The 24,711-nt window shown below is 46.4% G+C and overlaps 1 protein-coding gene across 1 annotated transcript; it reads right to left on the reverse strand.

Moving 5' to 3' along the window:
* Positions 1 to 4,127: 4,127 nt before the first annotated feature.
* Positions 4,128 to 9,093, reverse strand: LOC311105154 (early growth response protein 1-like). Its single transcript, XM_084147196.1, has 2 exons — positions 8,387 to 9,093; positions 4,128 to 7,500 (listed from the first exon to the last, which is right to left on the reverse strand). The coding sequence occupies exons 1-2, from the start codon at positions 8,595 to 8,597 to the stop codon at positions 6,071 to 6,073; spliced, it is 1,641 nt and encodes a 546-aa protein (XP_084003322.1). The 5' UTR covers positions 8,598 to 9,093; the 3' UTR covers positions 4,128 to 6,070.
* Positions 9,094 to 24,711: the final 15,618 nt, after the last annotated feature.

A 24,711-nucleotide genomic window follows, 5' to 3' on the forward strand; every position in this document is an offset into this window, starting at 1 on the left:
CCCGTTAAGTAAGCATTTCACTGTTAGTCTACACCTGTTGTATACGAAGCATGTGACAAATAACATTTGATTTGATTTTTTTGATCTGTTGGGTCAGCTTGGTGTGAGAACGGTCTGGTCAGACAGCATCCGCAGATAATTGAGTGGTGACAGATTAATGCCAAAGCTGGTAGACTGACGTTCCCAGACTGCTGGAACACCGATTTCACGGCTAAATCACAGGGCCCAGACCTGTCATAAACAATGTCACTGATAACGGCAGTATCTCTGACCATCTTTACTGACCTCATCTTCATGACCAGCTGTAATAACAAGCTTCAATGACAGGGTCTATGTGTAATAGGGAGATAGAAATACTGTGTGAACATTCACAAGAATCAACAGGTGTTGGGTACATGAAATGACTAAAAACACCTGCTACAGTGACTGCATCCTGTGCTCCCTGTTGGTCAGTGAAAGAGGGATGAAAAGGCATCCTGGACATCCTACTTAAAATGAGATCACTGTGTCTCTACATGAGAAGACCAGAAATAAAGACTTTCAAGGCAAATCCTACTGCTACAGTCCCTGTCCTCCTCCTGGGATAGAGATCTGTGATACGGTACCAGTAAGGCCTTCATTCACACAGAGTCTGAGAGGCTGAGAGGCTGAGAGTCTGAGGGGCTGAAAGGCTGAGAGGCTGAGGGGATGAGAAGCTTGAGGGGCTGAGAGGCTGAGGGGCTGAGGGGCTGAGAGTCTGAGGCTGAGGCTCATCCCCCAGTGTCCTCCCCCATGTTTAACCTCTCCCTGCTGGGTGAGAGGATCAGAGACAGGGGTCTCTCTCCTGACAGCTGTTCTGGGGCAGGCGTGTGTGTGTGTGTGTGTGTGTGTGTGTGTGTGTGTGTGTGTGTGTGTGTGTGTGTGTGTGTGTGTGTGTGTGTGTGTGTGTGTGTGTGTGTGTGTGCCCTCTTCTCCAACACAGGGGTCGAGGTTCAGGGGCTCCTGCCTCACTCCCTGCTCACATTAAAGCCACTTCTAATCACTGCGGGACTTAGCCAATGATGTGCTTATCAAACGACATATTTCAAAAAGGCATCTTAAAGGCCCGAGGGCCAAAAGGCAATAAGACCACATTTGTATGTGGATGAAAGGAAACTGTGCAGACAGACCTTGCATCAGAATAGAGAGGGGATGGATCATTAGCATCGCCAGTTAAATCAGCAGCGCACTGGAGAGAGGAGGGAGGGAGGGACAAAAAGAGAGGGACAAGGGATTAAGGGAGAGAGGAATGACTCCCTTTTAGTCATGCTTTTTGTACTCTATCACAGCTTTCCAAAAAGAATAAGTGAACAAATACATTTTTGAACAAAGGTCGGGCTCTTGAAGTGGAGCCCCGTGGGGGCCATGAGGTGGCTCAATTGTGGGTTAGGGCGCAGGGAAGCCACAACGCACTCACCCTCGCCCCCACTCTGCTCCCCACAACCCCTCCTCAAACAGAACATGCCTGCATATGACCTTTGATATGTGCTAGAAAGCCTTAGAACAGCAGCAAAGGGAAACAGTAATGCTCCACACATCACAGACACATGCCCCCCTCTCTGAAGTTGGTGTGATGGACACATTGTGACAAAGTTGGCCCATAGTAACTTCCCACTTGTGCTGAATGCAGCCTGAATACCTCAATATACTGGGAGGAATCTGGCTGTAACCAAGACCTCACAAAGACCACAAGAGCTACCGATTTTTCATATGACATATAGCCTCTGTGACCACAATAATACTGGAAACAAACAATGATGGGAAACTTTAAAAAACTGGGGCAGTGAAATTGAAAATGTTTTTTAGCCAAAGAATAGGCTTAATCTCGGTCTTCACAACGGCCCCTGAAGAATTAACTTCAGTGCTGGTTTGTGCTTGTGTGTGTTTGGGTGTGTCCATGCCGGAACATACTGTTGTGTATAATTCAATTATTTATCGAAATATGGTAATGATGTACATTTCTTATGCTGAAAATGGGGTGTCCTTTATCTTCCAGCTATATTGTTTGCTTGCTGGCTGTTGTTATTGTTTCTATATCTGCATTGATTTGTTGTGTTTGGACACACACACACACACACAGTTATGTGTCAGCGGAAGAGAGGAGGGGTGTGTCCAGGGATGTCTCTTAAGGGGACTCTGAGTGGTAGGGAAATATATTGGAGCACACAGGGACGGAGGATAACATCGCTAACATTGCAAAATTAAACACACACACACACACACACACACCTCATCAGACCCAATTTAGAAAGTCAGTTTGGGATCAGGAGACCAATTATCTTCATTATTTCCCTCTATCATTTTCTCTTTCACTTGTTTTTCTTTCCGTCTATCATTTTCTCTCGCTTGTTTTTCCTCTTCCTTTTTGAACTGTGTTTGCGTTGGGCATATTTTGGTTGTGAGCGTATTGCACAACACAAAATGACCTATAACTACGGGAAAAAACGTTAGGCCTACTTGTCTGCACTAGATGGATGTTCGTACTGTTTGTGGTATATACAGATGTAGGATCTTAATTTGATCACCCTGTTGCAGGAGAACTTTCCTGAAATGCAAACTGCATCCAAACTGATACAACGAGAAGATTGAAACTGCTCTCTTCGGCCTCATGCTAGCTAGCAGTAGCCACAGCAGCCATTATGGAATGGCATGTTGCATTGAACAACAAAGGAGCTGATTGGCTGACACTGCCTTTACAAAATGGCTGTAGTGGCTACTGCTGGCTCACATGAGGACGAAAAGGGCAGTTTTCCGGAAAAACTAGCAGTATTTCAATCTTGTTAATTTGGAGTACAGTGGCATATCCCATCCCTGCATTGAGGTACGTATCCGACCAATATCTTGTGCCGGCTCCGCTGTGTCTTAATCTAACCATGATGCTGTTCCGACCCCAGTGCAGCTCAGTGTAAACAAGCGTAACGGTAGGGGTCGGAATCTTTTGGCCACTGCCATGGTTTCATCTGCTTTGTGCATTCGATAATTAAACCCTCACAGATAAATTCACAGAGTCGCACAGGCTCTCAGAATGTTTTAGGCCTACATTCCCCCAATGATCTTTTCTGAACAGGATAAGAAAGTGCTGAACAAACTACTTGTTTTGCCTCTCAGTAATATATATGTATGAGTAGACAAAACATTAGGAACACCTTCCAAATATTGAGTTGCACCCCCTTTTACCTTCAGAACAGCCTCAATTCGTCAGGGCATGGACTCCACAAGTTGTCGAAAGCATTCCATAGGGATGCTGGCCCATGTTGACTCCAATGCTTCCCACAGTTGTGTCAAGTTGGCTGGATGTCCTTAGGGTGGTGGACCATTCTTGATACACACGGGAAACTGTTGAGCGTGAAAAACACAGCAGCATTACAGTTCTTGACACACTCAAACCGGTGCGCCTGGCACCTACTACCATACCCCGTTCAAAGGCACTTAAATATTTTGTCTTGGCCATTCACCCTCTGAATGGCATACATACACAATCCATGTCCAAAATCTAAAAACAATATGAGTAGGCCTCTATCGCTTGAATGATTTGAATCTCGTTCACACACTTCTGCTCATGTGCAATTACCCTAAGGACGAGGTATATATCGATTAGACTAATATCTCAAAGCAGCATGAAATCCTATAGCAAGTCCCCATCTTCATACAGCCTAGTTAGGCATGGGAGTCATGCATTTGCATTGTCAATGATATGAGGGTTCAACGGGAGAACAACGCTAAATATAGTGACCATGAAATCATGCTGGGTAAATTATCTTCAGTTAAAGGTCCCTATGATGTGGGAACTGTGGGGAAATCCACTCATAGAGCATACATTTGACATGTAGGATTATGACATTAGATGTGCATGTAAATGCTATAGGCTACTATCCCCGAGCCGACTAGGTGAAAATCTGTCGATGTGCCCTCGAGCAAGGAACTTAACCCTAATTGCTCCTGTAAGTCGCTCTGGATGACTAAAATGTAAATGTACTGCAGGGATGGGTGAGGATGCAGGATCAGATATGAACACTGAAATGCAATGAGATGCTCCAATAGGATTTTTGTTAAGTACCAATGGAAATATTTGAAACCAGTCAGTGATGAGTTATGGAAGGAAATTCTATACATATATATTTATATTTTATTTATATTTCATTTCTGGGAGGATATCTTGTACATCAAATATCCCATTGGCAGTTAAGCGCATTCAATGTGTTGAGAAGCCAGAAACAGTCACTTGGTTTAACAAACACAAATACAAAATAAGGATAAACCACCAAATAATGAACCGCATGTATATAACATACAAAAGAATCCCATGCCTACTCAGTAGGTAACTACAACATTCCAACTTGAAGACGTGGATATTTACATTTACAGTTACAAAAATATAGTTAATAATTTCTCTCCTTTGCTTACATTGTAAAAAAAAATGAAGCGGTGCCCTCATATAATCATGTCCCTTTCTTTACTTCTTCAGAGTCTGAACATGACTTCCATTCTGTAACAAAAATATCCCTTCAACCCTTAAGGCGAGACGCAACGCATCCTCTCTTGCACGCAGACATGTCAAAACATCAGCAAGGCTTCACATAAAGGCACCAAAAACAGGAACGGTGGTATTGTTTTTTGATTTTTTACGTGAAGTGTTTTTGTCCACGTAACAGACTGATATGTCACATGACGTGAGAAAGAGAAATCTAGTACCAGTGGATGATATTTACGAAACAATAGAAACTAACATCACTATTAACACATGCTTGAATACTTAAGTGCTTAGTTCGTCATCAAACAAAGTAAATAATGTATCACATCATTGTCATCACTACATCATCATAGAGAAAGTATTAGAATAGAAAATATGGCCCTGCTGACTTCAAATATGCAAATACGTTTTTCACATCAATGGTACCAAATAATGCGAAAAAATATAAGAAAACATGGCACAAGTACAATATACATATAACGTCTCTTAGTGCCTTAGTACCAGGACGACTGGATGTTCAGTCTGTCTGTCTGTCTCTTAATGCCTTAGTATCAGGACGACTGGATGTTCAGTCTGTCTGTCTCTTAATGCCTTAGTATCAGGACGACTGGATGTTCAGTCTGTCTGTCTCTTAGTGCCTTAGTATCAGGACGACTGGATGTTCAGTCTGTCTGTCTCTTAATGCCTTAGTATCAGGACGACTGGATGTTCAGTCTGTCTGTCTCTTAGTGCCTTAGTATCAGGACGACTGGATGTTCAGTCTGTCTGTCTGTCTCTTAGTGCCTTAGTATCAGGACGACTGGATGTTCAGTCTGTCTGTCTCTTAGTGCCTTAGTATCAGGACGACTGGATGTTCAGTCTGTCTGTCTCTTAGTGCCTTAGTATCAGGACGACTGGATGTTCAGTCTGTCTGTCTCTTAATGCCTTAGTATCAGGACGACTGGATGTTCAGTCTGTCTGTCTCTTAATGCCTTAGTATCAGGACGACTGGATGTTCAGTCTGTCTGTCTCTTAGTGCCTTAGTATCAGGACGACTGGATGTTCAGTCTGTCTGTCTCTTAATGCCTTAGTATCAGGACGACTGGATGTTCAGTCTGTCTGTCTCTTAGTGCCTTAGTATCAGGACGACTGGATGTTCAGTCTGTCTGTCTGTATGTTTCTTAGTGCCTTAGTGCCAGGACGACTGGATGTTCAGTCTGTCTGTCTGTCTCTGTGTGTTCACTCATAGGAACGACCAACCTGTCTTCACCTGTTTCAACTCTGGCTCTAGAAAGTTTAATATGCCTCGTTTTAAGCCCTGCATTTGCTTTACCAACTGAGAGGAGAAAATCCCTTTATGTGTTCTATAATGTCTTTGCCCGGTCCTTGACCTGTGTTTTAATCTCTTCTTCAGGTGAATCTGAGGATTTACTGAACAGAGCTTGCAGAGGGAGCAGGCAGAAAAGTGCTTTTCAGAAGGGGAATAAGTCTGTTGATGCTGATTTCTCCCCTCAAAGAGACTGTACGGTGTGGTGAGGAGGAGGAGGAGGAGGAGGAGGAGGAGGAGGAGAGAATAAAAAGTACATTTTCTCTTTCTATTGCTTAGCAGATCTCGATTGTTCTTGGGGAGAGTGTGGAATGCATGTCTGATAGCGGGGTGGGGACCGGAGAGGAGTAGATGGAGGCTACGGAGGAGGGGAAGGAGGAGGCCATGGAGGACTGAAAGGGACTGGACATGGACATGGAGACAGAGGGGTAGGTGGTGGCGATGGAGGGAGAGGGGTACGAGGTGGCAATGGAGGGAGAGGGGTACGAGGTGGCGATGGAGGGAGAGGGGTACGAGGTGGCGATGGAGGGAGAGGGGTACGAGGTGGCAATGGAGGGAGAGGGGTACGAGGTGTGGACCGGAGAGGAGTAGCAGGATGTGACTGAAGAGGGGTAGGAGGAGACTGAGGAAGGGTAGGAGATGATGGGAGAGGGGTAGCTAGAGACTGGGGAGGGGGCTGATACTGGTGCTTCTGCTACTGCCACCGTCCCGGCCACCCCGCCCTTCTCCGCCTTCTTGTCCTTTTTCCTCAGGTGGATCTTGGTATGCCTCTTCCTCTCATCGCTGCGGGCGAACTTGCGTCCACAGATCTCACAGGCAAAGGGCTTCTCGCCAGTGTGCGTGCGAATGTGCGTGGTCAGGTGGTCGCTGCGGCTGAAGTTGCGCATGCAGATGCGGCACTGGAAGGGCTTTTGGCCCGTGTGGATGCGGATGTGGCGCGTCAGCTCATCGGAGCGGGAGAAGCGGCGGTCGCACGTCTCCACAGGGCAGGCGTAAGGCCTCTCGTGGGGCGGTGTCTTGCTGGGCCGGTTGGGGTACTTGCGCATGCGGCTCGGCTTGATCAGCTGGGACTGGTAGACACTCTTCTGGTCCTGGGAGCCTGTCTGGGTGGCAAAGGCTTTGATGGTGGACAGGGGAGTGAGGGAGGGCTGGCCAGACCCATTCTGGAAGGGCTTCTGATCCTGTAGTAGGCTTATCTCCCCCTGCTGCTGGGGGAAGAGGTAGTCAGGGATCATGGGCACAGGAAAGCTAGAGCCACATGTCTTGCCGTTGGAGTAGGCTGGAGGGGGGTACTGGAGCGATCCCCCCGCGGGGATGGGGAAGCCCTGGTCAGAGAAGATGTCAGAGCTGGTGTTGGAGTACGTAGGAGCAGCTGAGTAGATGGGGTTATTCTCACTGTGGTGGACAGAGCAGCTCAGGCTGGAGCTCTGAGAGGAGATGGTGACGGAGGAGATAGGGGATGGGGACGAGGAAGAGGTGCCGGTCTGAGAGGCGGAGGAGGACAGGGTGGAGGTGGAGGGGGGGTTGATCCCCACTAGCCCGCTGACCAGGCTGAACAGGGGCTCGGCCCACAGGCTGTTGCTGCAGTTGGTGGCTGGTTCCAGGGTGAAGCGGCCGGTGTAGGAGATGGGAGGCAGCCGCTGGGTGGAGTAGCTCTGCTCTGCCATCGACTTCTCACAGTTCATGGAGATATCAGGTAACGTATCTGCAGAGAGAGAGAGGGAGAGAGACAGGACATTAATCAACCTGTCAATATGCTGGAGGGAGAGAGAGAGGAGGAGGGACTCAGGAGGGAGGGAGGGAGGCAGAGGAGAATCCTGCCAGAGAGGTGGACAGTGTTGCCCCTCTCCTCTCTAACAGCAGCAAGAACCTCCCTCCCTCCCAGCAACCCCAGCTCTTTCCCACCCCTAAACTCCCACACCAGCCATTTCCTCCTCTAACCAAAACATAGATGTCTTGCAAGTCAACCCAAGCCATCTGCATGCATCCATTAAAAAATATATATATTTCTGTTACGCACTCGCACAAGCGCACACAGACACACAAGCATGTATGCGGGCACACACACACACACACACACCAAGCTCTTGAAGTCAGCCACATAGCCAAAGGTATTGATTACTGAAACTGCAGTTCAGCTGGTTTTAAGAATGCTATTAAAATTGAGCTCTAGAATCTCTAAAGGTATGCAATGAGTGAGCCACGCTCAAGTACAAATACCATTCAATGAAGAGCTACAATTTAATTTACACAATTCTACATTTCTTAAAACATTTTGAGTTATGTATTTCCAATTATCATAAATTAAACTGCTTTATTATATTTCATTTCTTTCTTTTTTTAAATTCCATATCAAACCATCATGAGAATTAGACATATCTCATTCAAAGAACATATTCAACATATTTAGGGTCTTCTCTCTAAGTTGAAATTGAAATCATAATTGCCAGCTGAACACAAATAATGATTTAAGTTATGCAACAACTGTTTCATGCCATGCATTTTGCTACTGCACACAGCAAAGCAGCAGCTGTCTATCATACATTACAGTAAAGCAATTCCATCCAACAATAGACCAAGGAGAGACTTACCTCCATTAAGGTGGTCATACTGCTCTCCTTGCTCCCCCGATCCGAAGCCTGCTCCCTCGGGCGCTGAGGCAGAGAGGAAGGGGGTCCCAGCGGAGCTCAGCATCATCATCTCCTCCAGCTTGGGGTAGTTATCCATGGGAGAGTGGGGGAAGCTGAGGGGGTCTGAGATCTGCAGGGCTGGAAGGAGCATCTCTGTCTTGGTTGCAGCCATCCTCCAGGGATGTGGACCTGTAGGGGGCTGAGGCTGTGCTGGAGGCTGAAGAGGAGTGCAGCGAGGCTGGGCAGAGTGGAATCACCAGTCCACCTCAGGGAGCAGGGTCAGACTGCTACTGCTGCTGAGGATGAGGAGATATTTTCTTCTCTTCCGTTTGATTTCCCTCTTTCTTCTGGTTCTTCAAGTCTTCTTGTATTTTTCTTCCTTTTGTCCAAGATGAGTAAAATCCACTTTTTTATTTTCTTTCAGAAAATATCATTCAGATCAGATGTGTCCCTTTTACTCATTCCCTAAAATGGGTGATAAGTAATCATTCATATATTTTGTTTCTTTTCACTGGTTGAATCCAATTAGGGTGCTGGCTTTTTGGATAATGTGTTGTTGTTGTTTTTGATTTCACTTTTACTTTCTCTGTAAATTGTTTTCGGTTAGGGAGATAGTGCAGTATGTGAGTGAGTATCTGTCTATCGCTGCTCTTGCATTGGCTGTTCTGGGCACTGAGGGCTGTCTTTCCTGCGCTGAGAATTCTGACTCCTTTATATACCCTCTCTCTGTGACGTAGATGTCCATATATGGAGTGGAGGAAGCCCATATTTAGGCACTGCAGCGGAGGACACATGACATTAGCCTGGGGGAAAAGGAGAGGGAAGAGAGTTTATATTGAGCCAGTGCAATAAATCGCGGGAAGATACCCACTCTTCCTCAGCCCCAAATCGATGCATCTTCATATGAGAATCCCTGCTAGAGAACGAGGCATAATTCTTGCTCTCTCCCCGATTGCACGTAGTTTAGATTCTGATTTCCCATCTGTGCAGCAGGCATCGCTTGCCGGAAAACCCTGCTCTGCCATGCCATGTAAGGTAGTAACTACACAAGGACCTATTCCGGTTGGTTTACATTTCCTTGCCCTTATTTGGAGCTTCCTGAGGTAGTGCTGATCGGCGCTTGGCAGCAGCGAAATTAGAGAGGTTGGAGAGCAGCTCAAGCGCAGCCTCTGCTCCTTACAATAACTAATGTCAGCCCTATCCTCCCTCAACAATGCAGCCTCACCCAAACCAGCAACAAAAACACTGTAGCCTTCATTTTAGATAGAAGCTGAGACATTTCAGCTTTGAATGCTCTAAACGGAAATGTCATAAATAGAGCAACTCGTTTATGGGTCTCAGTTGTATTGTGTTAATGCATTTGCAGTTTGCATCAACACATGAGAGCACAAAAACAGCCTCATAAAGTATATTCATAAAAAAGATATAGCTAACATGTTATCAATCTTGCATTATAAGACGGGTTCATCAGTTTTATACATTCATGCATCTATGCATATTTTCGTAGCCAGCCTACCCATCCCGTTTACGCACAAAAAGGCGCACAGAGACAGTCATGATATGGAAAAATACACTTTTTTAAAGTATTTAGTTGCAAACACAATCATCTACCGCATCAATGAATGCCTTAGTTAGACATTAGCGATTTGACAGTTGGGAGGAATAGAGAAACAAAAAGGCCAGACAGCTGATTCCTCCAGGATGACAGCGGGAAATCCTGTGCAATGATGCCAGTGTCGCGTGTCAGTAAAACTCAAATTCAAATGACCTACATAATGTTTTTTTAAATCTTTGCAGGCAAAATGCATATTTTAAGAATGGGTCATGGTTAGGCAATATGTGAATATAGCCTATGTTTTTTTTCAATTTGTTTTGGGAATTGTATTAAGTGCGTTGTATTCTGTCTGCTTGCCTGGCTGGAAATGAAATGGTTCAAGCCCTTGAGAGTAGTTATCACCGTATGGAGATTACTTTGACCGGCGGGACAGTTAATTAAATAACACAAACAATTTTCAAGCAATAAACAATTAAGTCTCTCATCTCGCCAAATCGAGTGTTGACAAGGTCGTCTATAGACTGCTAAATTACTCATCACTCATTATCTGCAACCCCTGCTATTGCTTAACATTAGGAAGATGCTCTCTGTATCTCCCTATTTGTCATTGATGAATGATGGCGGACGCCCGCGGATGCTGACGAAGCGCTGGGCCGGGGCTTTCCTATCCGTCTAATTGCGGGGTGTACCCGGCCTCCCCGGCTCGATACTCGGGGAATCTCTCTGTCACTCACGGAGCTAATAGGCCACATTAACAAACCGCTTCTAAACGCTGCCAGGCCGCCTGCGGGATACTGATGTTCCCTGGCTGTTCCAGCACCACAGTAGGCCTGGGAGCTCGGACTCCTCGATGGCTCTGACGGAAAATCGATGTGTTTCCCCCGGCCCGATGCTGACTGGAGCTATGCAGGCAAGCTCATTGTTAAACATTCTATGGTTCCGTGTGTAGTGTAGGCCAAGGGGAGAGAAGTGCAGTGCGTGGGTGAGACTTCAACGCTTTTGAAGAAGGTACCACTCCAGGTAAATATAACTAATGTTACAGAAGAATATTACATTTGCAGTTAGTAAAGAGTGAAATAACTGCCCAAATTGGTTGCTGCGCCATGAATTTTTATCAGTAGGTCTAGTAATCTGTTCAATTTCCAATGCATTCTCCCTTCCACCCACTGGTGGTGAACATTCAATAAATGTAACCCCTATGTCCATGCTCACCAACTTCTATGACCCTTATTGTATCTCTATTGATATCCCAATACCACACTTTCTAATATACTATCCAGGTTGATCTTGGCCTTGTCTCCAGGGATGCTGGTACATGGAGGTGGTCCTGATAATTACTACCCAGGTTGATCTTGGCCTTGTCTCCAAGGGATGGTGGTACATGGAGGTGGTCCTGATAATTACTATCCAGGTTGATCTTGGCCTTGTCTCCTGATAATTACTGTCCAGGTTGTCTACAGGGAGGCTGGTACATGGAGTTGGTCCTGATAATTACTATCCAGGTTGTCTCCAGGGAGGCTGGTAATTGGATGTGGTCCTGATAATTACTCTCTAGGTTGTCTCCAGTGAGGCTTTTACATTGAGGTGGTCCTGATAATTACTATCCAGGTTGTCTCCAGAGAGGCTGGTACATGGAGGTGGTCCTGATAATTACTGTCCAGGTTGTCTCCAGGGAGGCTGGTACATGGAGGTGGTCCTGATAATTACTATCCAGGTTGTCTCCAGAGAGGCTGGTACATGGAGGTGGTCCTGATAATTACTATCCAGGTTGTCTCCAGGGAGGCTTGTACGTAGAGGTGGTCCTGATAATTACTATCCAGGTTGTCTCCAGGGAGGCTGGTACATGGAGGTGGTCCTGATAATTACTATCCAGGTTGTCTCCAGGGAGGCTGGTACATGGAGGTGGTCCTGATAATTACTATCCAGGTTGTCTCCAGGGAGGCTTGTACGTAGAGGTGGTCCTGATAATTACTATCCAGGTTGTCTCCAGGGACGCTGGTACATGGAGGTGGTCTTGATAATTACTATCCAGGGCCCAGATTCACAAAACACTTCTTACGCAACAACAAAATGACCTTCTTAAGAAAAAAAAGAAGAAGTTTATTAGATAGTTCGTAAGTGCAATTCCTCAACAATATCTTAAGATTCATGATTTTCTTACAAACTTCTCAAATATCTTCTTACAAATCTTCTTAAGATGTGTCTTGCTAAGCAACCGTTTTAGCAAGCTATCTAGCTAGCAATGGTAATTGGATGTGGTCCTGATAATTACTCTTCAGGTTGTCTCCAAGGGAGGCTTGTACATAGAGGTGGTCCTGATAATTACTATCCAGGTTGTCTCAAGGGACGCTGGTACATGGAGGTGGTACTGATAATTACTATCCAGGTTGTCTCCAGGGATGCAGGTACATGGAGGTGGTTCTGATAATTACTATCCAGGTTGTTTCCAGGGAGGCTGGTACATGGAGGTGGTCCTGATAATTACTATCCAGGTTGTCTCCAGGGAGGCTCGTACATGGAGGTGGTCCTGTGGAACACAAATGGACGTGTAAGTAGTCCAGTAGGCCTCGAGGTACTTCAATTACACACACACACCCAACACACAAACTTCTCCTCACAAGCTGTTGTTGTTCCATTTGGCACCCAGCACCCAGTGTACTGTACATTTTTACTCCATGGTTTGGATTCTCTCCCCAGTGTTTCCCTTCCCGCCTGGGGTGAGTTCTCTCTGTTTACCCCCATTAGAGTGTGTCATATATTATGGATGGTCCAGGACGGGCACTGCCAGCCTCACTAACAAAGCCTAGATACTTAGTGTACCTGGAGTTCTAAAACCCATTATAAAAAGACTGTAGAGAGTCAAATGGTTTTGGATGGGTCTAGAGCAGGCACAACACAACATCCCTGACATAGCCCACATAGAGAGAGGAGAGAGAGAGAGGAGGTAGCCATATAGTTCTACAATGGACTCTGAAATGTCTTGAGAGTCGAATGGCTGTGATTGTGTTTTTTCCAAGGCTGATTTTGTTGCAATAGTTTAGTGAGAGTGTCCATTAGTGTCTGTGAGTGTCTGTGTGGATGTAACAAACATTGTACAAGGCTGGTCCAGGAGAGGTATCTACAGTAATTATTTGCTGTAAGGGCTTCAAGGCAAAAACCAAACCAAACTCTTGTCTGTGTCTGTTGAGGCTGTCATGCATCACTTTCCAAGGTCGATAAATACATGCAGCTAAGAAACTAGATGAGGAAACTCATCATCTGATGACAATGTAATAAAATCAGGTTATGGAAAACTCTGAAGAAAGTCATAAAGTAATAAAGATGATAAACACTATGAACTGAGCTGTTGTATTACTCACTGATGCATGGAGGGGGTGGACGTGTGTGTGCCTGCGTGCTGCGATTGTACGTGCGCACGTACGTGTGTTTGTGTTTATGTGTGTGGGTGTGGGTTAGCCGGTTAATTCTAGCAAGTGTGTTCCCCATCGTTGCCCACGCAGCCCAGCCAGAGGAGTCCTCGTCTGATGAGTGCCCAGCTCTCCGGCAGGGAGGGAGGGAGGCTCTGCCCTCAACTACACACCCACCACATCCCCGTCCCTCAGCGCCAGCCTCGGAGCAGGCCTTCCCTCATGCCCTCACCGTGTTGCGCAGATTAATATTGAATTAAGTCCCAATCTGCCAGAGACAGCGGAGGAGAGAGGGGAGCAAGAGAAGAGAGAGAGAGAGAGAGAGAGAGTGAGAGAGAGAGAGAGAGAGAGAGAGAGATGGAAACACAGGCGAGAGGGACGGAGAGAAAGACGAGAAAGGTGATAGAGAGAAGGAGAGAGGGAATAGCAAGACAGAAGCAAAAATGAGAAAGAGGGGGAGAGAGAGGAAGAGAAGGCACAAAGAGAGATATCCTCACATCCCCACACTGTGGAGCAAATACCAGGCTTCTGCCGGAATTAATCACTAGTTCAACACCAGGCCAGCACCAGGTCAACACCAGTTAAATACAAGGCCAACACATTAGCCAAAGCCAGGCCAACACCAGGCCAACACCAGGCCAACACCAGACTACCACCAGGCCAACACCAGTTCACGACCAAGCCAACACCAGGCCAACACCAGGCCAACACCAGGCCAACACCAGACCAACACCAGACCAACACCAGACCAACACCAGACCAACACCAGCCAACAACAGGCCAGCACCAGGCCAACACCAGGCCAACACCAGGTCAACAGCAGGCCAACACCAGACCAAAACCAGGCCAACACCATTTCAACACCAGTTTAACACCAGCCCAACACCAGGTTTAAAGCAACCTGAACACCAGCCCAACACCAGACTAACACCAAACCAACACCAGCCAACACCAGGCCATCACTAGGTCAACACTAGCCAACAACAGACCAACACAAGGCCAACACCAGGCCAACACAAGGACAACACCAGTTCAACACCAGGCCAAAATTAGCCAACAACAGGCCAACACCAGACAAACACCAGGCCAACACCAGACCAACACCAGGTCAACACCAGGCCCACACAAGGCCCACACCAGGCCCACACAAGGCCCACACAAGGCCAACACCAGGCTAACACCGGGCTAACACCAGTTCAACACCAGGCCAACACCAGACCAACACCAGGCCAACACCAGGCCAACACCAGGTCAACACCAGGCCACACAAGGCCAACACCAGGCTAACACCAGGCTAACACCAGTTCAACAGCAGGCCAACAGCAGTCCAACACCAGGCCAACACCAGACCAACACCAGGCCAACACCAGACAAACACCAGACCAACAACAGGCCAACACAAGACAAACATCAACCCGAAAAACAGACAAACAGCAACCCGAACACCAGAACAACACCAGGTCAACATCAACCCGACCACCAGACCAACACCAGGCCAACACCAGACCAACACCAGACAACACCAGGCCAACACAAGTTCAACAGCAACCCGAACACATGACCAACACCAGGCCAACACAAGACCAACATCAACACGAACAGCAGGCCAACACAAGGCCAACACCTGACAAACACCAGGCCAACACAAGACCAACACCAGGCCTATCACCAGCTCAACACCAGGCCAACACAAGACAACACCAGGCCAACACCAGGTCAACAGTAACCTGAAAACCAGGCCAACACCAGGCCAACAGCAACCCGAAAACCAGACCAACACCAGGCCCACACAAGGCCAACACCAGGCTAACACCAGGCTAACACCAGTTCACCACCAAGCCAACACCAGGCCAACACCAGGCCAACACCAGACAACACCAGGCCAACACAAGTTCAACAGCAACCCGAACACATGACCAACACCAGGCCAACACAAGACCAACATCAACACGAACAGCAGGCCCACACAAGGCCAACACCTGACAAACACCAGGCCAACACAAGACCAAAACCAGGCCTATCACCAGCTCAACACCAGGCCAACACAAGACAACACCAGGCCAACACCAGGTCAACAGCAACCTGAAAACCAGGCCAACACCAGGCCAACAGCAACCCGAAAACCAGACCAACACCAGGCCCACACAAGGCCAACACCAGGCTAACACCAGGCTAACACCAGTTCACCACCAAGCCAACACCAGGCCAACACCAGGCCAACACCAGCCAACATTGGCCAAAACCAGGCCAACACCAGAACAACACCAGACCAACACCAGGCCAACACCAGGCCAACAGCAACCCGAAAACCAGACCAACACCAGGCCAAAACCAGACCAACACCGGTTCAACACCAGGCCAACATCAGTCAAACACCAGGTCAACACCAGACCAATACCAGGTCAACACCAGGCCCACACAAGGCCCACACCAGGCCCACACCAGACAACACCAGGTCAACACCAGGCCCACACAAGGCCAACACCAGGCTAACACCAGGCTAACACCAGTTCAACAGCAGGCCAACAGCAGGCCAACAGCAGTCCAACACCAGGCCAACACCAGGCCAACACCAGACAAACACCAGACCAACACCAGGCCAACACAAGACAAACAGCAACCCAAACACCAGACAAACAGCAACCCGAACACCAGACCAACACCAGGTCAACAGCAACCCGAACACCAGACCAACACCAGGCCGATACCAGGCCAACACCTAGTTCAACACCTAGTTCAACACCAGGCGAGAGAGAGAGAGAGAGAGAGAGAGAGAGAGAGAGAGAGAGAGAGGCAGTGAAAACAGTGCCAGGTAATTTTGAGCGACATCACATTCTTTGCACTTTGATCTGAGGCATTTGGACTCATAGCATTGGAATTCTGGCCTTACATTCAAGTGGAATGTTCATAAGTGATTCTCCTCCCCATTAGGACAAACTGAGGTTTTCTATATCTGTTGAAGTGTAGGCGTACCATATACACCAGATTGTCCTTGGGAGAATGAAAGTGTACAATATTACTGTGATTCGTGGAACCACAGCTGCCGCTCTGTGTCCCATCGCTATCGCGCAGCTCTCGTCTGTCTTCTGAAGGTTATGGGTGACAGAGAGACATTTACCCGTCAAAGCCCAGGAGGCTGCAACCAGACCTCCCACGCCCCCACCTTGCACCCCTGGGATCGGCAGAACGGTGACTCACCGCGCCCCACAATTGTTTGTTTGATGTGGATGACAAAAGACCTGACCCCTGACCTTTTGAGATGAATCATCAGCATTGGTATGAGTTGGGGCTTCCCCTGGCTAATATAAAGCTATATCAGGGAGGTGGATGGCTGTAACATTTAAAGGTTGTCACAAACACTTGTTTTTTTATCCGTCACAAACAAGTGTCTGCTGTAGCCTACCTGAGGTGATGGCCAACCCCACCAGGTTATCAGTAGTGTATTACTGTAAGGCTTTTGTGACTTTAAAACCTAACAACCTGTATAAGCTATGTGCGTTGTCTTCTCACCACATTGGAAGTAGTTTAGTTAGACTCCATGACACAGTACCTGACACAGAAGTTAGCTCTGTTACTCTGACAAGCTTTTACAAAGACTACGGTCAAAACATGTCAGAGTTTTAATAAAACTGCACCATTCACTGATAGATATTGTAGTTGCGGTCAGTTCTTGGGTGTAGCTGGCCTCTTCCCTCTTCCTGGAAAGCTTAGCTCTGTCATGTTTGTGTATGTGTGAGGGGAACTAAAGCCAATAGACATTATAGCCCTCCTATACTCCCACCACAACAGACTAATACCTTTGAACTCAGCCAGCCTTCCTCCCTGATGTCCTTACCCAACCAGTAGCTCACCATGTTCTGGTCAACATTCACAGCCCAGACTCTCCGTTGTGGGTGACAGACTGTAGTGGACTTGGACCAGGATACAGTGGTCATAGAGAGTTTGACCAGACTCAGCAGACTGCATGTAAGCTTTCAGACCGTTCCACTGGACCGCTCCAGGACAAAGCTCTTTATTGGTCATGTTCACTGGAACCAGCTAGGTCCACTTTGTAATAATAGCTTGGTATGAGAGAGAGAGAGAGAGAGAGAGAGAGAGAGAGAGAGAGAGAGAGAGAGAGAGAGAGAGAGAGAGAGAGAGAGAGAGAGAGAGAGAGAGAGAGAGAGAGAGAGAGACAGAGACAGAGACAGAGAGACACCCAGGCTAAGCTACTGGTTTGTTGCTCTAGTGAACATGTCTGGCTGTGACTCATCACTCACGTGTTCTGTAGGAGACAGACACTTCCAGACTTCCAGGCCTCTGTCTCTGTGTGTTTTTAATGTCTTCACAATCTGTATGGAATTGTTAATTTGATTTAGTCCCCAGTCAGTCAGTCGCCAGTCCAGATGTGTTTGTGTGGAGTGAGTTTATGTGGAGTGGGTTTATTTAGCTATCAGTCATGCTATCACTCTGGTACAATCCTTGGACCCTGACGCTCACTGAGAGAATGGAGAGGTAGAGGAGATGTAGGGGTGTGTGAGTGCGTGTGTGTGAGTGCCTGTGTGTGTGTGCGTGAGTGCCTGTGTGTGTGTGCGCATGTGTGCCACACGCACTCTTATATAAGTCTTAGAAACACCTGAGCTATTGACCATCTGGAGTCACCAGTCTACTGCTATTGACCATCTGGAGTCACCAGTCTGCTGCTATTGACCATCTGGAGTCACCAGTCTGCTGCTATTGACCATCTGGAGTCACCAGTCTGCTGCTATTGACCATCTGGAATCACCAGTCTGCTGCTATTGACCATCTGGAGTCACCAGTCTACTGCTATTGACCATCTGGAATCACCAGTCTACTGCTATTGACCATTTGGAGTCACCAGTCTACTGCTATTTAAAAAGATGATCCACCTAGAGTAGGTGAAATGTTAGATCCAAGAGAGATACACTACATGGCCAAAGGTATGTGGACACATGCTCATCGGACATCTCATTCCAAAATCATGGGCATTAATATGGAGTTGGTCCCCTCCTTTGCTGCCATAACAGCCTCCACTCTTCTGGGAAGGCTTTCCACTAGATGTTGGAACATTTCTGCGGGGACTTGCTTCCATTCAGCCACAAGAGCATTAGTGAGGTGGAGCACTGATGTTGGGTGATTAGGCCTTGGTCGCAGTCGGCGTTCCAATTCATCCCAAAGGTGTTCGATGGGGTTGAGGTCATCACTCCAGAGAACGCGTTTCCACTGCTCCAGAGTCCAATGGCGGCGAGCTTTACTCTTGGCATTGCGCATCTTAGGCCTGTGTGCGGCTGCTCGGCCATGAAAACCCATTTCATGAAGCTCCTTTCGAACAGTTTTTGTGCTGACATTGCAATTTGGAACTCTGTAGTGAGTGTTGCAACCGAGGACAGATGATTTTTACCCACTACACGCTTCAGCACTCGGCGGTCCCGTTCTGTGAGCTTGTGTGGCCTACCACTTCGCGGCTGAGCTGTTGTTGCTCCTAGACGTTTCCACTTCAGAATAACAGCACTCACAGTTGACCGGGGCAGCTCTAGCAGGGCAGAAATTTGACGATCTGACTTGTTGGAAAGGTGGCATCCTATGAAGGTGCCACATTAAAGTCACTGAGTTCTTCTGTACAGGCCATTCTACTGTCAATGTTTGTCTATGGAGATTGCATGGTTGTGTGCTCGATTTTATACACCTGTCAGCAACGGATGTGGCTGAAATAGCCAAATCCACTAATCTGAAGGTGTGTCCACATACCTTTGTCCATTTAGTGTATATGTGCATAAACACACAGATATACATTTCAGCTGAGGTTGTCTGAGAAAAAAACGCTCTATTTTGCTTCTGATTTAGATAGGACATTAGAAAAAATCTGTTCTTGTCTGTTTGTGTTAAACGACCAAATCTGTGTCACTTTTCTAAAGCTTTAGAGAGACAGAGATTTGAATTCTTTACAGGTGAGAGTTGTTTGTTTCACACTGTCTGAGCTGAGCTATGGCGAGAGAGCAAGAAAGAGAGAGAGAAAGGGAGAGTGAGAGCGAGAGAGAGAAAGAGAGAGAGAGAAAGGGAGAGAGAGAGAGAAAGGGAGAGAAAGAGAGAGAGAGAGAGAGAGAGAGAGAGAGAGAGAGAGGCTGTCGGCAGGTTGTTGACAGGTGGCCCTCAGGGCAGGTACGCCAGGTACTCTTCTCTCCTCTCCCTCACATCCCCCTCTTCTCCCCCATTCTCTCACTCTTTCCCCTACCTCATCCTCCTCCCACAGTAGAGGCGGTCGATTAGGGATAGCCTACAGGGCTGGAAGAGGAGGAGAAGACAGCCGCTGTCATAAACCCCCCAAAACATACAATAATCATTCCCATCATTCTCATCCCATCAACAGAGATGACAAACAACACTAACGACAGCCGTTGTCCTTCAGGAAGAACGGGGACTAAATTAATGAATAACTGTCAGAAGCAGTCCAGTTATGGGACAGTGGGTTTTTAGAAGTTTGGACATGGGGGTTAGATGTCAGTTAGGGTCATGGGTGAGAGGTGAATGACTACATCACCACTCTGTAGTTTTTCTAACGTGCATGGCTAGCTGATTGTGTGTCCTGATTGCCATGTATTTATATGCAGGTGGAGGTGTAGAAATGTATTCGTGCCTGACGTGTACAGTGCTTGTAACTGTCAATTGCGTCTCTCTCTCTCTCTCTCTCTCTCTCTCTCTCTCTCTCTCTCTCTCTCTCTCTCTCCCCCTCCTTTTGTCTGTCCACTGAACTCTCACCCCATCTTAATGTAAGCATTATACACCAGTCATGTCTTTCCCGTCAAGGAACGTAGACGTCTGTAGTATTTATAAATCCTGCTCCTTAATCCAGTACTACCATTGACCTGGGCCCGTCCCTTTACAAGTACCTACACGAGGCTAGAGGAGAGGGAAAGAAGGGGAAAGACTGACGGTTGTGGGTGGGAGGTCACTGGTGTAAAGGGAATTACTTCCTGTCCCTGGAGAAATGTAGGACAACTCATGAGTTTGATCAAATATAACTAAACTGACTGAAAGACACAGAGGAGAGTGTGGTTGATTTCTATGGTGTTTTAACACTGTGTGGGTAAGTTCTATGGTGTTTTTTAACACTGTCTGGGTGATGTTTATGGTGTCTTTTAACACAGTGTGGGTGATGTCTATGATGTTTTAACACTGTGTGGGTGATGTCTATGGTGTTTTAACACTGTGTGGGTGATGTCTATGGTGTTTTAACACTGTGTGGGTGATGTCTATGGTGTTTTAACACTGTGTGGGTGATGTCTATGGTGTTTTAACACTGTGTGGGTGATGTCTATGGTGTTTTAACACTGTGTGGGTGATGTCTATGGTGTTTTAACACTGTGTGAGTGATGTCTATGGTGTTTTAACACTGTGTGAGTGATGTCTATGGTGTTTTAACACTGTGTGAGTGATGTCTATGGTGTTTTAACACTGTGTGGGTGATGTCTATGGTGTTTTAACACTGTGTGGGTGATGTCTATGGTGTTTTAACACTGTGTGAGTGATGTCTATGGTGTTTTAACACTGTGTGGGTGACGAGAGAGCAGCCAAAGGTAGTAAACAGGTTCATATGCCTCTCTCACCTACTGACAGTCGGCTAGCAAACTCATGCCGACCCCTCTCCACACACACATGCATGCACTCACACACACACACACACACACACACGCACACACTCACGCACACACACACAAACACCCACACACATACACACTGACCCACGTCTACCACTGTTTGTGTTTGCCTTGCTATACAAATACAGAGCGAACAGAACGAGAACTCAAACACACACCTACTGACATGTACACACAGGTACACACACAAACAATTATGCATAGACTCAGGTACAAATGCGCTCCCATACACACTCTAGCACACACCTGTGTGTCCCCAGCACACACCCTAGCGTTCAACAGATCACACAACACAATTACATCAGAGCACCAATGAAGGCCACATGGTCCTATTGTCACACAACACAACACAACACAACAGGGGAACAACACCATGGCAACGCTAGAGAGATGTTTGCTTATGAGCATATTGGGATATGTACCACTGGAAACATCAACACTTTTATTGTCATAATGCGTTATAAAAATACATCTTCTCCCAGTGACTTGTTCAAAGAGAAAGTCCATTAAGTCCAGTTTTCTGTTCGAACTGTGACAGGCTGTGTTTTCATTATGGCTATACAGCTAGATGGATCCTCTCTTGATGTGTTCTCTCTCTCCATCTCTCTCCCCCTCTTTTCTCTCCTCTCTCTCTCTCTCTCTCTCTCTCTCTCTCTCTCTCTCTCTCTCTCTCTCTCTCTCTCTCTCTCTCTCTCTCTCTCTGTCTCTCTCTCTCCCCCTCTTTTCTCCTCTCTCTCTCCATCTCTCTCCCTCTCCTTTCTCCTCTCTCACTCACTCACTCTCTCCTACTGTTTCTCTTTCGTTCTGTTTCTCTCTCCATCTCTCTCTCCCTCTCTCTTTCACTTTCTCTCACTCTCTCTCGCTCTCTTTCTCTCTGCATTCCCAGACAGCATTCTCAGTCCAAACCCTCACACTGCGGCACTGTCACACACACACTCCACCGGTGGTTGCCATGGAGAAACAGTCCTCCTGGTCTCCAAGGTACCCGAGTCGTCTGTTGTCTTTGGCTTCTTTATTTAGATGAAAACATTTTGGAAAGGATCCGCATGTCTTTCCTTTCTTTCTTACTCCTTTCTTTTCTCTTTCTTCTTCATACACCCGCTGCGTCGTTCCTCCTTTCCAGGAGTTTTGTCTCTGTGTGCGTTGCGTGCTGTCTGATGTTTTGTAGTAATTAATTTGACTGTGTGTGGATGTCGGGAGCCCCAGGAGGAGGGAGGCTTTATGAAAGTTTCTCCCCATTGTCGAGGCTCTCGCCAGGGCTTATAATTGCCTTCTATTACCAGGGCTGTGTGTCACAGCCGCCTGTCACTCACCAGGTATAGCTGTGAACTATCAGCAGAGAGAATGGATGGAGGAAGGTTGAGGCTTTTGACTGCTGCTAGCGGGGGTTTGACAGAGAGAGGATATATATATATATATATTTAGATATAGATACACTACATACTGGTACTGTATGGGTTTAAACTTCACACCTGCGGCTTGGGGCCATTTCTCCCATTGTACTGACGGTGTGGTTTTCACCTGTGGTGTAAGTCGGCTGTGGAGCCACCTGGATGGAAATTGAAAAATGGAGGGCTGCCATGCGAGCCTCAGGGAGACTAGCCTACACACTGAGAGGAAAAATGCCCAGTCTTTGAAAAATTAATGTAAATCTAGGCCTATACGGTTTCAGAGTTAGCAGGCAGAGAACCACGGGATAACCTTTGACCCTGTTGGTTTGTTAATTTGCATGTTTTCCATGTACAGTCTACTAGTACAGCCTGTTTAGGACCAGACAGGCAAATAAACAAATATCCTTTAAGCCACCTATCTACTTAACCACTAGGGCTAGGAGCAGCCATATTTCCAGCCCTGTCTGCTGGTTCTATTACTGTTACTACTATCTACTTAACTACTAGGGCTAGGAGCAGCCATGTTTCCAGCCCTGTCTGCTGGTGCTATTACTGTTACTGCTATCTATCTACTTAACCCACAGCTGTTAATTGAACCTGCAGATAGATTATTATAGATCGCTGACGCAAGCAGTCACTGTTTCATATTGAAAACGTTCCTTTCCTTTTTTAGGTGTAGTCTGGATATGTATCACCGGACTATTTCGTTACTCAGTACTCAGTAATAAGGTTCATGCTGTAATTGTTCACATTTACCTTGAGGGTTTGTATGGTAAGAAGACTGAGAGTGTAGCGGCAAGCCAGCAGTTGTACTGTAATAATGGTGAGTGAGTCAAACAGCCTTGGAGCATAAGCATGTACCATATGTCTATCCTGTATTCTGGTCAATGCCACTCCGACACTGCTCGTCCTAATAGTTATATATTTCTTAATTCCATTGTTTTACTTTTAGATTTGTGTGTATTGTTGTGAATTGTTAGATATTACTGCACTGTTGGAGCTAGGAACACAAGCATTTCGCTACACCCGCAATAACATCTGCTAAATATGTGTATGCGACCAATACAATTTGATTTGATTCATGGCTACCTTCTTGGCTTGACAAAGGCAAGCACAGATAAAGATATAGAGCTGATATGAATACATGTGTATTTGTCTATCTTGGCATGACATGAATGAACCAACCCGATTAACCAACCTGTGATATCTTGTACCTTAAGAATGAACACATTTATAATTGAAGAGTTTAATTCCAAAACGCTATAAATTCATTTTCAGAAATGCTGGTAAATTAGCTTTTATTGTTTAAAAAATTATGAAAGAGATTGACGTGTTTCTTCTAATATCTAATAGTTTGTTTTACTATCTAATCATGGCATGGAGTTGTTAATTGACAGACATGTATTTGTTTAAAATCTATCACTTGATGGTTTCATTTCAAAGCGACATATAATCAAGATCTTTTTCAAAATGCTATTTTTACATTTTACTCATTTAGCAGACGCTCTTATCCAGAGCGACTTACAGTTAGTGAGTGCATATATTTTTTCATACTGGTCCCCCGTGGGAATCGAACCTACAACCCTGGCATTGCAAGCGCCATGCTCTACCAACTGAGCTACACGGGACCTGCTATATATCCACCTCACTCTCAGAGAAATAAGTAGCACTGCTAGGTTTTACACAGTCAAATGTAACAAATAACTACATTTTTAATAAAGAACTTTTCAAATGATACATTTGTGATGTCAATACTTGCAGAATAATAAATAACAAAAATCAATACAGTTGTAATACATTTGACATTGTAGTCATTTGCAGAAGCTTTTATCCAGAGCGACTTACAGTAAGTACATTCATCTTAAGATAGCTAGGTGAGGAAAGCACATATCACAGTCAAATATACAGGATACAAACATTCCATTCCAGCTAAACAATGGATTTACACTCAGTGCCCATTTTATTAGGTACACCACCCAGTTCACGAAAATGGTTCGCTCCTACAGACAGTGATTCACGTGGCCGTGGCTTGCTATATAAAGCAGGCAGATAGACATCGAGGCATTCAGTTACTGTTCGATTGAACGTTAGAATGGACAAAACGAATGACCTAAGCGACTTTGAGCGTGGTATGATCGTCGGTGTCAGGCACGCCGGTTCCAGTATCTCAGAAACGGACGGCTTCCTGGGCTTTTCAGTGTCTAGGCCTTACTGAGAATGGTATGACAAACAAAAAACATCCACTCAGCGGCAGTCCTGTGGGTTAAAACAGCTTGTT

This window comes from Coregonus lavaretus (assembly GCF_964263955.1).
Source record: "Coregonus lavaretus genome assembly, chromosome: 29".
NCBI lineage: Eukaryota > Metazoa > Chordata > Actinopteri > Salmoniformes > Salmonidae > Coregonus > Coregonus lavaretus.